The sequence below is a fragment of the Aulonocara stuartgranti genome (assembly GCF_965226115.1).
Source record: "Aulonocara stuartgranti genome assembly, chromosome: 5".
Lineage (NCBI taxonomy): Eukaryota > Metazoa > Chordata > Actinopteri > Cichliformes > Cichlidae > Aulonocara > Aulonocara stuartgranti.
The window spans coordinates 4,310,727-4,331,992 of NC_138943.1; the positions used below are offsets into that span (position 1 = coordinate 4,310,727).

At 41.6% G+C, this 21,266-nt stretch overlaps 2 protein-coding genes across 2 annotated transcripts in view; one reads left to right on the forward strand and one right to left on the reverse strand.

Annotated features, from left to right (window-relative positions):
• Positions 1–14,478, forward strand: igsf8 (immunoglobulin superfamily, member 8). The gene is made up of 8 exons (XM_082533044.1): positions 1–175; positions 354–513; positions 3,529–3,909; positions 5,596–6,057; positions 9,066–9,244; positions 9,417–9,669; positions 10,584–11,030; positions 12,146–14,478. The coding sequence occupies exons 2-8, from the start codon at positions 459–461 to the stop codon at positions 12,271–12,273; spliced, it is 1,905 nt and encodes a 634-aa protein (XP_082389170.1). The 5' UTR covers positions 1–175; positions 354–458; the 3' UTR covers positions 12,274–14,478.
• Positions 13,815–21,266, reverse strand: part of soat2 (sterol O-acyltransferase 2) — a 15,252-nt gene continuing 7,800 nt past the window's right edge. Inside the window, exons 12-16 of the mRNA XM_082533045.1 lie at positions 20,820–20,917; positions 19,285–19,383; positions 18,965–19,100; positions 18,388–18,533; positions 13,815–17,141 (exon numbers count right to left, since the gene is read on the reverse strand). Of these exons, the coding sequence (XP_082389171.1) occupies positions 17,085–17,141; positions 18,388–18,533; positions 18,965–19,100; positions 19,285–19,383; positions 20,820–20,917 (536 nt within the window). The 3' untranslated portion in view covers positions 13,815–17,084. The remainder of the gene's footprint in view (positions 17,142–18,387; positions 18,534–18,964; positions 19,101–19,284; positions 19,384–20,819; positions 20,918–21,266) is intronic.

Here is a 21,266-nt window from a genome sequence, read left to right on the forward strand (position 1 = left end):
TGTTACAAACACAGACGCTCACACACACCAGCCTCCCCCCTCCCCACCCGTGATGCCAGCCACTCCGCGCCTGGACTGGTCTGCATGTTTTTTGAGGCGGTATAATCTGAAAGCGGCCGACATATTATGGAGCAGACGGCTTGTTGATGGAGATGTGGCGGTGCACGAAGAAAAGGTAATCACGTTTTGCATATTTATATATGCACTAATATCCTTCGGGCTTGTTCTTAGGTGACGGCGGTGACTCTCCCCTGTGCATGTGTCTGCGTGTGCGTGTGTGTAATCAGTGTATCGCTACATTGTTATGCATTCCCATTTGTTTTTCCTTCCTCTCGCAAATACTGCGATCACAGCTGGTCTCGGCGGCGGTGATGAATTATGATCGGCGTTAAACGAGCAGAGGAACACGGAGAGGGAATTCTGACTCTACGTAATCCATCTGGACATCAGGGGGGGAGATGAGGACCATGATGGCTTCGATGAAAGCGGCGTTTTTCTTGTTTCTGCACTGGGGTGAGTTCATCCGTACCTCTCTGACCATCTGTCACATGGTGGTGCATTTGCGTGATTGCACGGTGACCGAATACACTGTTTATTTGCATATTCTTTACAGCAGGTGGCTTAATTTTCATGATTTGGTTCACCATGTTCTTGTTAGTTTGCTTTATCTTTGAAACATTCCTAAGCGCTGGAAATCCTTTTCCCCCTCATACCTGAAGTTCAAATGCAGAAAAAAACATACCAGGAAAGTCTACTATCAGACAGAACTCTTAGGGTGTGCGGGTGTGGCTTCCAGGAAGTCCTTAGGAAAGGTTGAGTTGAGTAGGAGACGGAAATAATGACTATATAATAATATTTTACGGTATATACTCCATAGTAATGCTCAGTAGTTGCTGGAGATTTGTGTAACTGCGAGTTTCTATGGTTTCTGTCCTTCCTGTGGACATACTACTGTTCCTTGTGAAATTTAAGATGCACTATTTTAACACGGAAGCGTTGTAGTTGAGGTGTTTCTTGCAGAGATATTGTTTTATAAAAGTATCAGACAAATTTGTGATACTTAAAGTAATGACTCATTGGATGTGCATTGGGGAAATAAACTGCAAATGCTTTTAGATTTATACGTCAGTTGTACAGTTTGACCACAGAGGGAGAACAGCATATGGATGACACAGTTTTTATCTCCATCACATTAGTCATAAGTCCAATTATCACATTTAAAAACTGGACGGGCAGGCTGCCTCTGGGAGAGATCCGTATTAGTCACAGGTTTGTGTTTTAACATGCGTTTCTATGTGGGGGTCTTGATTAGAAACTCAGGGGCCCCGTTGTTGCGCAGACAGTAATCCAGACAGTACTGAGCATCATGACAAGCTGCGGAGTCCCCCCAGTCCTATCAGCCCGAGCCCATTGTTAATTAGGACTTGATCCGCTTAAGCCTCTAGGCTCTCTAGTCTCCCATGTCATTATCTGTGGGCGTGTTGTACTGGAGTGTAGCTCTGTGAGAAGGCACGGCTTGTTTTTGGACACTCGCGAGCGCACACAGACCAAAAGTGCCCGAACGCACTTGTCTCGTATTTCTAGTTGTTCAGGTAGTCATCATTCAGTTTCAGTGAGTCAAGAGGCTGTGTTAGCTGTCGGGGAGCTTTTGTTCAGTGTCACTGTGTGGGTGTGTTTTTGGTTGCATCACATTTGGATTTTCTGATGATGCTGATTCTCTTTGGCTTTTAGGCACCAAATGAAAAATGAACTTGTTTACTGAATAGTAAAGGTGCTTATCACCTCTGTTTTTGTATTTCTTTTCTTGGTTTAAAGTGTTCTGAACCTGAATTATTGTTCCTCAAAAAAAAAAAAGTTATGTTATCTTTCCGGTGGCTGTCTGCAACAATCAATGTCTCAGCAAGCTACTAATGAAATTTTGATGAATTGATTATCTGTCTAACAAGTTGTCAACAACTGGCAAATGTCACTCCAAAACCAGTGAGTTATGTTTCATATAGGGGCTAAAATGTTCTGCAATGTGGAGCTCCGTGCTGCTTTGGAGGCCCGTGCATGGATCCTGCTACTGTTTGAAACCTGCATTTGTGTAATTAACTCACATGACATTTGTGTAGATAGTGTGAGACTTACCAGCTGGTGTCTCATTCTAAAAGCAAGCAAAACTTTGTTTAATGAAACATTTATTTGCAACCTACATTTGTCATCAACTAACTGTATTTTGTGTGAAAGTTCGTGTTAAAATCAGCAGCGTTATCTCATCTCAAAATTAGACTCTGTGTCAGTAATTAATATTTTGGAAAGTACCAAAAATAAGAGATAAAGGTCATCGTGTGACAAGTTTCAGGGCATGTGTCTTAAAAAAAAAGAGTTTGTGTTTAACCCCGTTTCATTGTGGTTCTGGGAATTTATGGGAAGCCAGACCCAGAGACTCAGAAATACAGTGATACTGCAACCCTGAAGCTGGCAGCTGTCACTCCTCGGGCACTCAAGGATGACGTGGAAGGAGCTTTACTCATTTTTAGGTTTACTTTAGCCTTGAGTAAGGTGTCCTCCCTCAATTTCACTGTGACTTCTAGTTTACAATTCCAGCTTTAGCTTATTCCTTCGCCATTTGCTAAATGCCTTTGATTTACTCTCAAAAAATTTGCTTGCGCACCTTGACAACAGCACTGTTTTGCAAATACAGTACTTACAGTTGATCCCTGTAATAGGCAGAAGTTAGTCCCAATTGCAGAACTACTAAGCATGAAAGCCAATTACCCAGTTTTTATTTGAAGAAGATAAAGGTCAGTTCTGCAGATCAGAGTCTGGTGTTGCGGCGTTAGCACACACAGTAAGAAGGTCTTGGGTTTGATTCCAGCATCTGGCCTTCTGTGTGGAGTTGGCACGTTCTCTCCGACTTCCTCTTAAAGTCCAAAGACATGGAATGCAGTGGGGTTAGTGGGGTTGGGTAAATCGGCCATAGGTGTGACAGACTAGCAACCTGTCCAGGGTGTTATATTCATCACATATAATCATATTTCTGTCACTGTATTTGGAAATGAAATGCTCAAATATGTGTTTGTTGTTAGTTGATTGATAGAAAGTAGAGTTGCAGCTGTTTTATGCATCATGACCCGTTTCTTTGACCTTGCATGTTTCATTTCAGATTTTTCTAATATCCATTCCATTCTTTATACTTACAAACCATAAATATAATACAGCCACTATCAAATTTACTGTGAATGTAGAAATCTCTGTGTATAATACTATGGCCTAACAATATTAAGGAGCTCACTGAGATTATTTTATTTGTTGAGCATGTTTTTCTGTTTTGAGGAAGCTCACCCAGAGCGCCAGCACGAGTGTTTCTTCTCTGCAGCTGTTTAAAGTATTGATTCACTGTTAGCCAGCCATCAGCTCAGGATATCGATCACTGAGTCCATGTACCAAACACGCCACGACGGTTTGACACCGTTTCTGTTTCCGGTCTTTCACACTCACCAGATGTGCCATTTTTCCCCATTCTGTTGTGTTTTTCTTTTCCAGTGCTCCAGCATGCTCTGTGCCGTCATGTTGCTGTCCCTGCTGGACCCCTCTACCGTGTCGCTGGCTTCCCTCTCTCCCTGCCCTGTGCTGTGTCAGGATATGAAGGCTCACGTACACAAGACTTTGAGTGGTTTTTGTTTAGGGACGATGCTGCCGGAAGGCAGATGGGAGTTGTGTCCACCAGGGACAAGGGTTTCCCTTATGCCCCGTTCCAGGCACGTGTGACGAGTGGGGAGGTAAGAGTGGAGCGGGATTCAGGGGACAAGGTCCGGCTGATCATCCAAAGGCTCCGGCCTGATGACCAAGGGAAATATGAGTGCTATACTCCCAGCACAGACAGCTCCTATCAAGGGAACTACAGTGCCACAGTAGCTGTCAAAGGTAAGACATGAGCTGACTCAAAGTTCTTACAGGTATATAAAAAGCTGCCGTTATTATACCTGATATACTCCTGTCACTGTCAACAAATGTCTGTCCCAAAGCTCATTGTTTCCTATCAGAGATGTCACACACACTGCATTTGTTAGGCTTATACTTGCCCATGTTGTTGGTGTAGCCACAAAAGTTTACAGTGGCAATAATTTTGGGCAACACTGGAGGTTTTTGGTCCACAGGAATAAGATGAGTCATGCATTGTAGATCAGTTCATTCTTTCCTTTCCGCCTTTCCATGCAATTTTATTATGTTTGTATAAAGAATATGAACATATCCAGGCCTGGTCTGGTTCCCGAAACCAGGAAGTCATGAAGTCTATAGAAAGTGAAACCTTTGTGATGCAGCACATGAAAAGAATCCAAGCAGGGAATCATTAACAACTGAACTTTCCAATATTTCCAGTGTTTGTCGCAACTTCACAGTCTGCAAATATCTCTCGAAACTACGCTTGGAAAAATGTCTTTTACTGAGGGAAAACCCCACTCAGCACATCCACACGTCTGTGGATGCGACCAAGACGGTGGAATTTGATGCTGACAACCTTCATGTCTTGGCTGTGTGGACTGTGATTGAATTGCAGCTTTTTGTAAATGTAGTGGAGTTTTGACCAGGAGTTTAATCATTTGTAAATGTATTACAGCTGAATATTTATCCATTTATAGTTCCCAAACCACAATCGTTCAAAGGACAGACACAGTCTGATGTCTTTGAGTTAAAAAGTCATCAAAAACAAAACATAAATAGATAAATGAAACATGAAAACGTTGCGCGTGAATAAAATGGCTTAACCCTTAACGGGACAGCGTCTCATCATTTTAGGGAAAAACTGTTTTAAAAAGTCGGGGCTTGAGACTGAACTGGACACAACTGGAAATGTCAGCAATTGCAGATTTAAACCTTATTTAATAAAGTTTCATTAGATAGATTAAAAATGTGGGTATATATTGTTCAGAGAAAGTGTTCTTAGTGTGTAGAAAACACGTTTCTGTCTGCTTTCTCTAAAGAAAGACTAGTTTTGGTGTTGAACTCATATCAGTGAGTAGAACTGTTGAATTTATGCCAGTCATAGTTTAGCTGTGATGTCTTCAGAAGTGGAGAACAAACTGTATGAGAAGCTTGCATCGGCTGCTCGGTGCTACTCCAGCAGAGAGGATGTCATGTTTAGTGATTAAGTGCAACTTTAGGAATCCTAAGTAATTCTTTCTTCTCACCATCTGGAGTTTGTCTTTTTCTTTTCTGTTTCTATTTCTCCCTGAATTCTTTGCACTTATACCATGATTTATCTACCAAAGTAAGTTGGGTTATTTTACTCCATTCAGTTATTTTTTTTATGAGTCATCTTCCTCGTGTTCTACTGAGTTTGCCACCTGTTAGTTTTGCAGCAGACTATCTTAGCAATAGCTCACTAATCCTCTCTTCCTTTGGCAAACCAAGTGCCCAAAGCCAAGGTGGAGGTAAAAGGCCTGGAGTCACTCTTAGCAGATACATTTCATGATTCACTTTATTGCTCTAAACATAGATGCATCTAAACACTACACAGGCATTAGAAATTGAATTTGACATATTTTCTCCTCCCATATGTCTCCTGCAGTGCTCTGTGTAATATGATTGTCTGTCTCTGTACACCCACAGTGATCCCTGACACGCTTCAGATCAGCTATTCACGCTCACTCACCGGCCAACCTGTGTCAGAGGGGGCTTCGTTAACCCTGACGTGCTCGGCCAGCATCCAATCAGAGCAGCTCACCCATCTGTCCATCACATTTGGGAAGCGTGGTGGTGCAGAGGGATCGCCCAGTGGGGCCGGAGAAGAGGTCAGCACCGTCAGAGAGATTATCTCCATTGACAAGCTTCTCGGGGTCGTTCCCGGACATTTCTACAAGAAACGCTACGATGACGGGGAGATCACGCTGGAGAAAAGAAACGGCGAGGGCGGGCAGGGTGTGTACGTGATGAAGATGACAGCGGTGCAGCCAGATGACAGCGGCTCGTATTTCTGCGAGGCCTCACAGTGGATTCTGGACCCCAATCGATCGTGGCAGAAGATCGCACAGAGGACGCTGGATATTGGCAACTTGACCGTTCAGCAACTAGGTCAGTGTAACTCAGAAACTGCCCCAGTAGCTGTGCTGCCGTTTGACAAAGCTGTGATAGCCTGTGGCAAGTCCCAAGGTCGCAACAAACATATTGAACTGCAGCTCGTTGTTGAAACAACATAAGCTGTAAAGCTGGTAATAAAACCGCACAGCAGGTTGTTTATTTAATCATAAATTACACTGCAGAACAAACTGGAGAATAAAAGCAAAGCAGGAGCAATAAGACAAAGTCGTGTTTCTGCTGGTAAGTTTGAGCCTCTTGATTGTGTTTTTGTTGTTGCCATGGAAGTGGTGTCAGTCAGCCTGGGCTTGCAGGGCCTTTGGGTAAACTGGACCCTGTCCAGCTCCCAGGCTCTGGGTGTTTGTCTTAGTTATTCACTGGATGTCTAGTTTGCTGGGTGATTAGTTTGCTGACTAGCTGGATAAGCAGCTGATTAAATAGCAGGATGCACATTTGTATGCAGTTTGTTGCACTGTTTGCAACAATCTCACAGTTTAGCTTTTTCCTGGGACAATGGATTCCAATAATTACGGCTGTAACTGAAGACTTTTGAGTAATCCATTATCCCATTACTTTCTGGCCAGTGAAGAATATCTTTGAATCAGTATTTTAATAGCTTTTATTGTCATATTGCAAGATCGAGAAGCTAAGCAATTCTTACATTTGGCCATTTTTTTTTTTTAGTTTTTGCATTTTTCAGCCTAACTCATTCATCTTGTTGATTTTTCAGGTGGATTTAAAAGGTTAATAGAAGGCTGTCTGGGCAGATGAATAACTGCCTGTCGCTTTGCTGTTTGGCTCATTTTAAATTCTGAGGCGCTTTTGTAGATTAAGAGGATTAAGTAATCTCTTGTTCTCACATTGGCTTTTCTGGGCTGGATTCCTTGAAAAAGAGCACAGGTGTGTCTGTCGGTCCTCCCTCGAGCACATCTCTAATGCGCTGCAATGATGCATGTTTTGTAAGTTTTCTAATAGAAAAATATGGAGAATATTTTTTGCTCCTTTTAAAAAAATGGGTCACATTGTGTTTCTTCAGGAAAAATAATTGGTTGAGTTAAAGCTCATCAGAGCTCATCAATGCATGCATTGTTTATTTGTTACACTGGCACTCACTGACGAGCGCCATTTGGTTTTGTGTGTTCTGGCCTCTATTGTCTAACTAATACAATAGGCTGACGCATCTCCTTTTGTTGACATGGATGTCTATTATTGAGAAGCATCGTTAGTGTAGAGAAGTTTTGTGGTTAGAAGAGGCTTTGCACACACAAGCGGCTTATACTCACATGTTTTGTACTGCGCTATTTCAGTTAAAGGCTCTTAATTGTTTCAGTTGTTGAGTGCAGTAGATTATTTAAAATGTTACAATAAATACTGTGTGACAGTGGCTTATGTACGTGCACATAAATACCCACTTTTCTTTCATGCATATGTACACGATACAGTGTTGGACAGTATTTAAGAACGGAACAAAAAGTGCGGCAGCAGGCGATTTATGGGTTCGTGAGCTGGCCCCACCCACACCAACCCAGCACACACTCGCAAAAATCTCGCAATTTTGATTGCGAGATATAAAATGACGTCTTGCAAACACATGCTAGATCCTCATCTTATGACCAGTGATAGGATTGGAGAAAAGCTTGCACAATGGGGCTCTGGGATCACTAGTTAACCAAGAAATACTTCAAACACGAGAAAGGGAACTTTCATAGTGGTGTTTTGTTCTCCAGTACTTAAAATCAACCAGTGTTTTCACAATGCTACATTTGCCACCGTTGATACAGCATCTATATACAGCCCCAGGTTCCCCAAAGGTTGTGACGCTGTGTAAAATGTAAATAAAAATAATATAGACCAATTCGAAAACCTCACTAAGATATTTTATTCACAGTTGAACATAGAAAACAAATTGAATGTTTGAACTGAGCAGAGCAGCTGCTGGACTTTTCAGTCGATGAGAGGTGTGGACTGCAGCCAGGCCATTTCCCACCCATACTGTTGTAATAGCTGGAGGAGGTCAGTATTGAAGGCCCTCCCATCTGGATGGGAGAACACGTTGCTGTAAAAGCTGTGTATACCCTTCAGCATTGATGGGTCCATAATGCACTTCCATACCATCAGAGATGGATAGTTTTAACCTGCATGTGTGGATGGCACAGTGAGCTGTGTTCACAGACAGCGATTCATGGAAGTGTTTCTGGGGACAGACTCGTGCCTGTTTTTAATCTGGTGCTGCCCGAGGGCCCAAAGACCACAGACATCCAATATTTGATGATTTTCATCCTCTTGCTTTGCACACAGAGATTTCTCTGGATTCTTTTAATCTTATGATGACATTATGTAGTGCATCTTCTGCAGATCTGTGACCCTCTGACCATCTTTACTTCTGAGAAACTCTGCCTCTAAGATGCTCTTTTTACACCCAGTCATGTTACTGACTTGTTGCCAATCAGCTTAAATAGTTAACAAAATGTTTCTCCAGCTGCTTCTTCTGAGTTGCACTTACTTTTCCAGCTTTTCTTGAGACATGTTGCTGCCATTAAATTCAAAATCAAAAACTATTTTTTTCATGGCAACATTTGATATGTTTTCATGTTTCAAATAAACAAAATAAATCACACAAACAAATCTCCTAAAAAAAAACAGCAGCAGATGAACTCAGCCTGCGCCTACACTCATCCAACCCTTACACTCTATTACCTGCACAGGTGGAAGTATTGTTAAAGTGGTTACTGTTAGTATTGTAATATTTTATTTTTTAAGTACTGTTGTAGTCACGTTAGGTTTAAGTCTTTTTTTTGCTTGTTTTATTTCGACACACTTGATAGGTGATATCGATTTTGTCCCGGCCATTAAATATGTGCGGTACAAAAGAAGCTACACTAGCCTTTCAGCAGAGGTGATACCTGCAGTACATTTTTCCTGTTGTAGTCCAGATTAAATGCTGTTTGCAGCCATCCACCAAGAAGATTTACTGGTACTTAAACTCTGTCTCGTCCTCTCTCCAGCCGAGTCGCTGCGTGTAACATCCTCGCCCACAGGGGAGGTTACTCTGCAGATCGGTTCCCCTCTCATCCTGACCTGTGAGATTTTGGGGCTGCCGCCTGAAGTCAACTCAGGCCTGCTGGTTCAGTGGATGAAAAGGGGATCCACAAGCAGCGATTCAGTCGGGGCCGGAGGAGTCGAGGTAATCTTGTTATTCTGTTAACGTTTTCAGACCAAACGTTCTTAGACCAAAGTTTGAGTCAAAATGTAAATGAAGTACGTATGTGTTCCTCTCAACCATCGACAGGTAAATGTGAAATATTTTCAGGTGTTTCTAGTCTAACCCCTCCTGGCGCATCTTGATATCTGTTAAGGTGGAGGTGGCCCAGATGACCCCGAATGGCATTGTGAGCTGGGGGGATGACCTCAGCAGAGCTAGTGGCGGGTCTATGGAGAAAGCAGCAGAGGGAAAGTACTCTCTGAAGCTCTTCTCAGCTCAGCCTGCCGACTCAGGGGTGTATCGGTGCGTGGTGAGTGTGTACGCCGGAAGAAGAAACCCCGGACAGTCTGTGCCCGCAACACTCACCCAGCGGTCGGAGGGAGTCACCGTCAACCTGAAGACAAAAGGTGAGACTCTGCAGTCACACATGGGCTGAGATTACTGGAATGCTCCAGTTTAAGCCATAGTCACACATGAACTGTGGACGGTGCTGGGAAGGCTATGAGGTAATCTGCTTCAGATGTTTGCTCAGGACTGGAAACCCTTGCTGTGGTTCATGCGTGGGAGCTGCCTCAGTGTAGCGCGCAGGAGGCCAGACATATGCCGTACCTCTCGCTGGCTATGAACTCACTGCACAATTACTCGCTCAAAAGGCTGATTAATGTCCGGTCGATCACATCCAATATTTGCAACCACGCTAGCAGCAGGGTTTCCACGTTGCTCCAGACATTCAGGATGAATGCTGCATGTCATTTCCTGTAGTCTCACTGACTTTTCAAATTTGGTCACTTTTGAAATTTCTAATCCTTGTTTGTCACCACGGACTGACATGGAGTTTGGTACAAGCATTCACGTCCCTGGGTGAAGGCTTTTAGTCTCGTTCGTTCTGTTGTTTATCATATTGACTTTTCAGGAACTGCTGTATTGTTTTAAACGGAGAAATGATTTAAATTTGCAGATTTATTGAGTGTCTTGGTGGCCTGGAGCTCTGGGATGTGGGCCATTTGGCTGCACTCTGCTGTTGAAATCTGCAACCGTATACTAAAATCTCTTTCCCAGCTTCACTGATATCTCTCTAAGTTTCTAATGTATTTTTAAAATTTGTAAAATATTCATAGTTCTCTGCTGTGTTATAGATTTCATTCTATATGCATCACTTTTACTGAAATTCTTTTAATAAGCCAGTTTGGTTTTCTTCAGCTGTGTGTGATTTTCTTTTTATTTAACAGCATGTTGGCTAAACTTCCGTCTGCTCCTACAGTCATTCTTTAACTTTGCTTAGTTTGTCTTCTATAAAATGTTTTTCCTCTTTCTTCCACAGATGTCCTGGTTACAGCCGTGGCTCAGCTCCCTCGTGGCCCTTTACTGAAAAGAGGCAGCACGGTCACGCTAATCTGCAACACCACCGTGACCACCACAGGTCCCGCCCAGGTTCAGGTGCACTGGCTGCGCTGGGCAATCCCTGAACCAGTTATCAAGAAGGCACCTGACACTGTGATGCTAAAACCTCCTGCTCCACCAGAACCCAAGCTGATAGCTTCCCTAATGTACAACGGTGTTTCAAATATCTACATCAACCATAGCGAGATTAGCATCGACCGCCTGTCAGTTAATAGCTACAGACTCAGGGTTCACATGGCAACGAAGGATGATCAGGGCATGTATGCCTGTCATGCTGAGGCGTGGGGACAGGACCCGCATGGAGGCTGGTACAGAACAGGAGCCAAAGCAGAGTCAAATGCAGTCAATGTTTACTTATATGCCAGAGGTAAGTGTTAATCTAATAATCTAAATTAATATTAATAATGTAATAATAGTAATCTGTATTATGGGTCTTATTACTACATACTTTGTAAAACAAATTGTAGTTTTACCTTTCTGATGTGTAAGCTCTGCATCTTACAGGCAAACGTGCATGTAGCCTGATTGCCACTGTAAGGGTAATTGAAGCCCCATAAGGAATAGCTAACCTGTGTATGTTGAACTTGCTTCATTGTGCAGGCCAAAGTGAGCACGGTGGGAGCTGAGCAGCTCCTGATTGAGCTAAAATCAAGGAAAGGGTCAAATAGGAAACCTTTGGTCCCAAGCTGGAGGTTGGCCAGAGGATGGCTTTTTGTCTGGATTGATTTCACCCTTGATACTTTCCCTGATCTCCGTAGCAAACTCAGAGCTTGCTTCTCTGTATTTACATCTTAAACTGTACACACACCTAAGATCTGAATCCTTGACAGCAACAATTAATTTCAGCTAATGGTTGAACCACCTACCCTTGTTTAAGGGAAAAAATATGTGGTGTATGTAGAATAAAGCAAGCGTGGGTTTAAATAGAGGTCTTGCTGTGCTGGTAGAGGAATCCCAGTTGGAGGAGATTACACATTAATCTTTCTGCATGTTTATCCTCTGCTACTGTACATATGCAGGTGGCTGGATGGGGGAAAAAAATCTTCACTGTATCTTTGGTGCATGTATTGTTTGACAAATCAGGTGTCTTACTATGTATAATGATATAGAATATTAGTCAAAAGCACAAGCACGATATTTTTGGGTTAGTTGAGGACCTTTTTCTGTTTGCCAGAGCATTTTTAGGCCATTGTGACTTAATGCAGCTGTTAACTGAATCACCAGAGCGGTGTGGTTTCAGTGGCACAGTCCATTAACTTGGCATTTTAGAAATGATTTTCCTTTCTCTTTTATTCAAATGTCAATTATCTGATTAATCAAAGCAGGAGATTAATGTTCTTATATTATCCACGTTGGCTAAAACATCGACCCACCTTTTTGTTTTGATTTAAATAAAGCTCATTTTTTTTCATAGCTCTCCAATATTCATCCACATCAGATTATATCACCGCACTGCTCTCTCTCATTTCCTGTTCTCCTCAGCTGCTGACCTCCTCCTCATCCCTTTGGTGGTTGGCGTCTCTTCAGCCTTGTTTGTCGGCATCGTCATCATCGCAGCGGTAACTTGCTGCTTCATGAAGCGCCTGGCGAGGCAGCGCGCTCGAAAGTAGGCGTCCGGCGCCGTCTGTAATCTGATTGTTCACAAAGTCTTGGAAGAAATGGCCCATAAAGTAACTTCAAGAAGAAAAAAAACGAAGTAGAAAATGACTTTCGTCACCTCGTTGGTTGTCTTTCTGTGTTCTGACCTACATGTTTAACGATCAATGCCAAAAAAATTCAGTTTTATACTTTCTTGTATTTTTATATCTGAAACATATTTTCTTGATAAGCACAGTGCGCTAGGCTTCTGCCGCCACAGTTGCACTGCAGTCTCAAGCGTGTTATTTCTTTTGAGCCAACTTGCCCCCAACATATTGTTACAGCAGGATTGAACCACATGCTACTTAACTCATCAGATGCTTTCTGTGATGCTGCGTATTAAGGTCACTGTCTATCGACTCATGGTGCAAGTTCCCCACCAACAAAGACCGTTCTGTGTTTCCGGGATTTGTTTTTGATACTGTTCCAGTTATTCCTTCCTCAGAGTGCATGTTCTTCTTTTTACACAAAAGCTAACAATGTCTAAATGTACATGCATGGTTAAGGCGCTGCCGCAGACAGTCATCGGATTGCTGGTGGGAGCAGTTTAGCCTCTGGAAAGTTAATACGAGCAGGGATGTTCCAGCAGCGCTCTGCGTGTAAACAAAGTCTTTGTCTGTTACTTAATAAGGAAGCTGCTGGCTGGGGACTTTCTGACGCTGTCCGACTGAGTACTTCATACTTGAGTTTTCTCTTAGGCTGACAGATTTGTATAGATTTGACAAAGAGAAGACAGAAGATATACCCACAATGCACTGGGCTGAAATGTGTAAATACTCTGTGGAGTTTAGCTGTTTTATTTTCTTAATGCGTTAAGATTGTGCCGTTGCACCATTTTTATTTGGCAAGCACCTGTGTTTTAAGATTCTGTGCAGCAGACTACTCTGCTTTTTTTAAAGCACTTGGAGAAAAAGCAGGGCTGGAATGTTTTTACTTGATTTTCTTCCAGCTGAAGTTATTTCGTTGCTGTTTTTCTTTCTTTTTGTGGGATTAATGGCTCCTAAGCTCCTGTTAAGTGACTGAGATAGAAAACTATACTGTGACAAATAACCCCCGCGTTATGGCGGGTAACAGGAAAACTGTTGTGTTGCGTAACGTCTTTTAGGAGTCTCATCCCCGAGGTGAAAACTTTTTCCAAGCAGTGCAGTCATATGACGAGACAGTGTAGTAAAAACTCACTATAACCGTCATCATTGTTATCGTGTGGTTCAGGCCATACATGCCTGCTGCCAACACTTATTATGACTATAGCTGTTGCTGCTAACCCACAAAGATTTACAGTGTCTGCGCACTTAAAACGGGTGAAATCGATCCTCCTCTTCCCGTTGAAAGTAACACTTAAAAAATAGTTTGGTCGTGCAAGCGGGCCTGTACTGTGCGATCATTTAAGGATAGATATATATTCAGCGAAAAGGAGAGGAAAGCAACATTAGTTATACTTGTGGCTCTCTCATTAAAATGACTAGTTGTTTGACATTTCTAAATTTGATTACCCTGAGCTTTGCTTTCTCACTTTATCTCGACGTTCTGTCTTTGTTGGAGTCTCTAGATTTCCCTGAAACCCTGATTATAAATGTTGGTCACAAACATCAGGGAATAAAATCACAGCTCTGCTTGCTTCCTGAGCCACTTTGTTCCAGATAAAGTGCTCAAAGCTGATTTGTTCCCCCACATACCCGCCCACCACACGGCTACACTCACACACACACGCACACACATGCACGTGCACATCCTAGCAGCACAGGGTAGCGTTTGCTGGCTGGTATTTCAAATGAGAGAAAGTGAGTATCTGCGTGTTCGTCTCTAATCCCTGTTTATGGCTGCAGTGTCCTGCTGCCCTTCCCCCACCCTGTGTTTGACAGTCGCTTGACTCACACTCGATTCATTTCAATCTGTGTTCCCTGAGAATTACCGCCAGCTGTAAGCGCTGATGCGCATCGCGTGCAGAGTATCAGAACTTCTGTATCAGTTGTGTTTTTGTCGGCAGTTGTATTAAACCCTTTGATGGAGGTGTTATGTTTTGTTTGGATTGTCTACTCTGCTTTAATACCACAGATCCTGAATGCGTCTTACTGCCTTTTAAATATACGAAGGCTGTTTTTCTTTTGCTCAATTTGTTACTTATGGTGCTTTGGCAGACCTGCCAGTTGGTACGACCAATAAACCACTCTGGGTCACCTTGTGCTTTATTTTCTGCTGCTTAACAAACATCTGTTTTCTGCAGACAGCTTGGAAATGGATGCAACTGGATCCATCCAAGTTATTGGACAACATTCTGCAGAGAAGAAAATAATCACATTTCTCTGACAAAGTGAGCTAGTAGAGCATATTTTCCATCGACAGTATGAAAACCATTAGATTTCTTGTACTTGGTGCAGTTTTTGCATTGCCACGCAAGCAGAGGATTAGTGTAAGCCTTGTGCAGTGCAGACTGTTTTAAAGTTTGTTACAGGATTTACATATTTTTAGTGATGAGTAATGAGTTTTCATAATTTGTATCTTGTGAGAAATTCATAATTTAATGACAGAAAAAGAGAATTGCATGCAGTGTAGTAACATGGGTCTAAGTTGAGCACTATAGGGAGAAAATAGACACTAAAACTGGAACTAAAAATAATATTTTTGAACACATAGCCTGTCAGGGGTTTAAAATATTGCGGGTAAGGTAAAAAAAAAAAAGTTACTTCTCGTGCTACAGTATGTTCTGGCATTTATCTGGAAGCTCTTTCAACATGCACTAATGGAATAAACACTGTTGCAAACCAAGCATCACACAATGAGCCTGCACTGCAGGGCCTGCTCGCGAAACACAAGCAAGAGTACTGAAAGGATCCAACATCAATATCCTGTATCCAGACACCACAGGACACCCCTGAGAATTTCACGCTGTGGCTGTTGGGTGTATAATAATGCTGTGAGTATGTGTAAGTGGGATCAAACTTTGTGAAAATCTACAGAAAATGTAACATCCTCGCCGTTTCCCTCAGATTATTGAACATTTTAGCCTCTTTAAGCCCTTTTTTTTTTTTTGTTGTTTTTTTGTTTTCAAGGCTCACGGCTGTACTGTTGCTGTTCAAGTGAACACCGTGAAGCTTTTAGCAGATGAAAAAGTTTATATTTCTCCCAATCATAGAAGTCCTATTGTAAAACGAAGATTTACCAAATGAATTACCAGCTGTTCCATTTCTGCTTAATTTATATAAAAAGCTTTTCCAGTTTCCATGACATTATGTGGCTAAATAACAAGAGATTTCACTTTTTTATCTTTATTTCTGCAAAGCGTTATTCCCTTTTGGATTCATATGCAGTGTGCAGAAGATAGAGACTCATTATTGGCAATGAGGTATGTATAGATATTTCCTGATAATGAAAGCTGGAGATAAAAACAAAAAACAACAACAACAAAAAAAACAAAACAACAATATGCAGATTTTTTTTTTAAATAAAGAAAATGCAAACAAATTTAATTTTCAAACATAAAATTTAATGTACTAAATCCATTCATTTCTGCTTTGACACTGACTCTAAAACTATCTGTTCTGCATTTGCCTCCATGAGCCCCGTTGGTATTACAGTATATCAGTTTACAGAGCATTACATCATTAATGCAAACACTGTACCAATGGTAATCCTCTTCTTCCTGGATGACGTTGCAGGCAGGCAAACAGAGGCTTTGTAGCATACTGATAAGATGCTGTGCAGCCTGTGGTTGGCTGGTTAAGATACCTGCTTTCCCAGCCAATCCCTGGCAGCTGAATGTCAACCGAGGCAGGATTAAACACGCAGCGCACACACACTGCAGGCCAGGTGCCCGGTGTTTGTCAAAGCCTGTTTAAAGTTTTCTGTCACTTTTAAGTTTTTTTCAGTCCTACAAACAGAAAACTCATATAAAAATCTACAATAACGAAACGAACAAAAGTGTTTTGTCTGGAATAAAAATAAGCTGGGCAAGAAATGCAATTAAATATTCTAACTGTAATAAACCTGAAGCCTATAAGGCCTTGTTAATACCATATTTAAATTTATTTAATGCTTAAAAATATTATTTATTAAGATATTGTATGGCTTCGTACAGTACTTTTTTCTCCTCTACAGTACTGTGTATATGACTAAGCTGACTTCTTATATAAAATGGGAAACAGCTGGGCTAGCTCCACCTATCAAAAGTCTAAATCTCACTGAACTACCATGTTGTATTATGTGCCGTTGTTATCAGATGGTATGATGTTCTATATCAGTGGTCCCCAACCCCCGGGCCTCGGACCGGCACCGGTCCGTGAGTCGTTTGGTACCGGTCCGTGAGAGTTGAGGCTCAGGTGTGAAATGTGTGGTTTTTATCAGTTTTCAGCGTTATTTTGTTATCGTTTTTATCGTTAACTCCGTATTCCTGGGTATTTTCACGTGTGTTATGAATAAATCTTCTATTTTTCAGTACTGGTACTAGTTTTATTTTGTTGTATTTTTCCGCGACACCTTAAAGGCCGGTCCGGGAAAATATTGTTGGGCATAAACCGGTCCGTGGCGCAAAAAAGGTTGGGGACCGCTGATCTATATGTTCTACATGCTCGGTTACAGCCCATTTTAATGAATATTAGTGATAAAAATACCACCTGCACAAATAAAACCTGAAATAGTTCAGTGACACAATAAATCTTTTACGCACTGATAACAGAAAACCTTGCTCTCTTCCACACTCAGTCCATCAGGCCTTGCAGAGCTACATCTTCATTTTCAGACTTTCAGACTTCATCATTTATTCCTCCTGCCTGCGAGAGGGATGGCCTCATCTCTGGGAGCTGCAGGACCAAGATCGAGGCATCACCAGCTCCCAGAAGCTATTCTGTTGAGAAAAAGGAAAAGAATTGGGCCAAATATACATGCCTCACTTCTCCTCCTTCTCCTTCTAGTAACTTTAATCATTTTATTAAATTATTAGTAGATTTAACATCCATTTCTCTCAAGTTACAATCTCATTGTGCAGAGCACTTCTATTTGTAGACAGATGTTATCTGTGTTAAGCTATTGTGTGTGTGAATTATTCCACTGGCTTTAGAGGATTCCTCCTCTGGGGATACACGGACATACAGTTGTTCCTAGTGTGGTAAGCACTGAGCCCATCTGTCGAGCAAATCCTCTACATCTCTGACTTCATCAGACTCTTGGTGTCGGAAGGCAACTTTTAAAGTGTTAAAAACATGTCACACTTTTATTCACATCTGCTGCTCAACACACGTGAATCTGCAGCACGGGATTACGTGTACACGTGTTTACACAAATGCATGTAGTCTGCAGGACGGTAATGAATATATGAATCACTGTGGATGAGAACAGACAATTAAGTCAAGATAATGAATGAGTGGAAGAGGCTGTTTGTTACCACTCTCATTTTGCTGCTGACGTCTGTGTGACATCCAGCAGTAGTTGCGTAATGTGCTTGTGTACATGAGTTTTTTCATTCTCGCCTGAAGTTTGTTCACCCGTTGACCTATTTTCCATTTAGGGGTCATCTAAAGCAGGGGTCAAAGTCAGTCTAATGACATCTACAAAAAAATAACTTGGTGTTTAATTTGAAACCCACAACTTTAAATCAGAATAGATCTGCACAAACCTTCACTACTCGTGCAGTTTGGGATAAAACTGTTTTCATGCCTTCAAACTCAATAAGAAGTCTCTCAGAGGTGAATTCTCCTAGCATGAGTACACATTTCTTCATAATTCTTCTGCAAAAAGAGGTCACTCATCTCTTTTTCTGTCAATTTTTATGGTTTTTAGCAAAATTTGTGCTTCTGTATCCAGAGAAGTAAAGTAAGATAACTGACTGAAAGCATCTTTTGTGACCCACATTTGATGCTATAAAATGTACTTGTGTATGGCTTCTTTCTGAAGAGCTGGCTGATTGTATTTTGAGATTGTGCGTAAGCCCAGTAAGACATTGTGGGAAAATGGCTTTTTTAGGATTGCTTTCTATGTGATTCTATTAAATGATATGAAGAAACTATTTATAGAGGAGAGGAGAAAAGGCATTTTCTACATATAAAGGAAAAACTTTACAAACAGAGATCTCGGTCAAACGTGGGAGTACGTACTCCTGTCCGTGGGCAGTATATCTGGGCGTACCACTCCTGGCAGTACAGGCACACCTGCACACCCTGACCGATGAAGAGACACACCCACATGATGATGTTGCAGACAGGGCTCTGTCGCTTGTCGGTCATGGTGAAGTTGAATGCCACTAAGAGAAGATGGGAAAGGGGATTTGTTAATGGGCTTTCGGTTCTTTCTTTGTATCTGTTATTGAGAGAGCAGGAGGTCGATAAAGGGACAAGGACACGCAGAGAGAAGAAACCAAAACATTGAGTGAGAATCCTATAAAAACAGACTTTTTACAGTGTTTTTGTGAATAATTGAAGAATTTAACTCGAAAGTTTGAAGGCACACTCTTCAAAGCAAAAGCCGTTTACATATTTTTAACAAGCTATGGATAGGCATCTCAAACACAGTGCTTTTATCAGCGGTAATAATGTAGACATGAAAAATGTGTCTGTGTTTTTCTCCCTTTAAAAGGCTTTTAGGCAAATGAATGAATTTCTGTAGCTGGGTCAGCACACAAGTTACTTATGCTGCGCTAACAACTGTCCCATGAATAATAAACACACCCCTCACCTCCAAAGACGGCAAAGAGCAAGAACATGACTGGGTAGAAGAAGCCGAACCCCATGGCCAAAGCATACTCGTGAACGACGGCAGAGACTATGAAAACCGAAAGCATGGCAGCAGTTCGGAATTTCCTATTTGACAGCTGCAGGGATTGGAGAGTGAACAGAAAGAGGATTTGGCTAAAAGTTCAGGGGTCAGACTGACTTAACAACAGTTAAATTGCCACACACATGCTGGTTTATAAACAGAGACGAAACCAACAGAGTTATGGGATTTGTTTTGTTCAATATACATGTGTTAGTCTGCAGTATTAGTACTCTGCTCACCCAAAGAAAGTCCCTGTAGCCATAGTAATACAGCCAGTCATGAACCACTATGTTCCAGGTACGGTAATAGTTAGCAAAAGACGTAGAGTTCCACCAGTCCTGAAAAAACAACAGAGGATGAGTCACTCATCAGAATAAAAACATCAAGAAAAAGGGCTGAATAGGAGTGAATGTTTATTATTGATCATCTATTTCTACTGATGAGAGATTCGCTATTATTAAAACATCTTAGCGTATACCAAACCCTACAACTAAGGATTTGTAAATGGGTCTTGGAGGTGAAAGCAATGCAGTTCTGCACAGTGCATCAAGTTCCTGGGTGGGTATACTGGTTTAATCTTCATCAGTTTAAACAGACACCTCGGTGCAATCTCTGATTGTGTGCGACACCTTTCTATAAAAGCTGCACGTAAATTTCAGATGTGAGAAAAACAAAGCCAATGCATGCATTCTTTTCAATGACCAGCAGGAGGCGACTCAACTGGTTGCAAACTGACTATAAAAAATGTGACTTCTTAAACACAATCTAACGGTTATATTGTTTGATTTAATACACCATGCTGCTCATTCTGTCATTTATAGTCGGATTTAGAGTTGTTGACAAAAGAGGGTATGCTTTAGGGTGTGGCTTCCTTGTGAGTCATGTGCAGTGTACTCAGTGTCTAAGTCAGACTTGTCATTACCAGTTATAAAATAACAAGATAGGAAAAGTCCAAAATGCTCAACCCAAGGATTCAAAACAGCACTTCACTATCTAATGGGTGTTGGCACAGTGGCATGGCCATCATTTATATACAGTCTATGCACGTTTGTCCCAACTGTTTCAGCTGACAAGCAGTGTCATTTGAACATTATTAAACCAATAAACTGCCATCAGAGACATGCATCTAGGGCAGATAAGAGGTTTAAAGGTTAAGAACAATTTGTAGCCACATTGTAAATTAGGTGAATCAACTCCTGTAATTAACATAAAATACACACACTAGAATCTTTTCAAGATTATTTAGCATTTTTAAAACAAAAATGAAATTTGCAAAACACTGTCTCGCTGTCTTACATCCATTTTTTGCACAAACCTACAAAAAGCCCCATGGCTAACCTTAGAGTATGATTATGACGAAAATACATAAGAGTGAAGAAAAGTCTCACTCACAACCACACAGACGTTTTCTGGTAAAATCCTGCCCCACATTCCCCCAAGTGCCTTGGTATCTTTTATAGCTAAATTCATTCAAACTCTCAGGCGTACTTAGAGTGCCATAAGCGAATAAGATTTGTGGAAGTGAAAGTGGCCAACCACTATAAGCAAGTATTTTCAGCTCTTGCTCAAGAGCTATATAAATCAACAGGATTCAGCGATGGAAAAGTAAAACTGTTTGGGGACCAGCAGGTCACCCTGCTGCCATTTCACTTGTCATTAATCAGAATTTGCTTGTCTGTAAAAGTAAGCATTTCAGAAAATAATGAGTCTACAGCACAGAAACAGGAAATGACCACTGGACCAATTAAAGTGTCCACAAAAATCAGCCGCACACCTTATAGAACATTCTGTCAGCAAAACGCAGGAGCTCCCCGAAGAGGTTGAGCCAGCAGTGCAGGAAGGCAAAGAAACACAGCAGGAGGAGCATTATTCCTGCAACACACACACACAGAGACGGAGAGAATTGCATGGAGCGATTTTATTTTGGGCATTGCCCCCAGTTTTCTCAGAGGAATTGTAACTTGGCACAGATGCTATTGCACTAACTCGCTCTTCACTCAAAGGGAGTCATAAACATTTCAGCCTTTGATTACTTGTATCAGATTCATGTTAGCATCTTTCATCTTATCACTGTCTTAACGACACTCTGGAGTCCTTTCCTACATTGCAGGCTTAGTAAAATATTAACCAGTGCTGACTCACACGCATGAGAGATAATGGATGTTATAAACATAAATGATGTTACAATCAGAGTCAGAGATGAACTTTAACCTGCACACAG

Bases quoted from the DNA above. Each gene is read 5' to 3' on its own strand.
- igsf8 (XM_082533044.1), top strand. From the start codon at position 459: ATGAGGACCATGATGGCTTCGATGAAAGCGGCGTTTTTCTTGTTTCTG. The intron at 3,910-5,595 runs GTAAGACATGAG...GTACACCCACAG, and splicing joins TGCCACAGTAGCTGTCAAAG to TGATCCCTGACACGCTTCAG. The intron at 9,245-9,416 runs GTAATCTTGTTA...ATATCTGTTAAG, and splicing joins TCGGGGCCGGAGGAGTCGAG to GTGGAGGTGGCCCAGATGAC.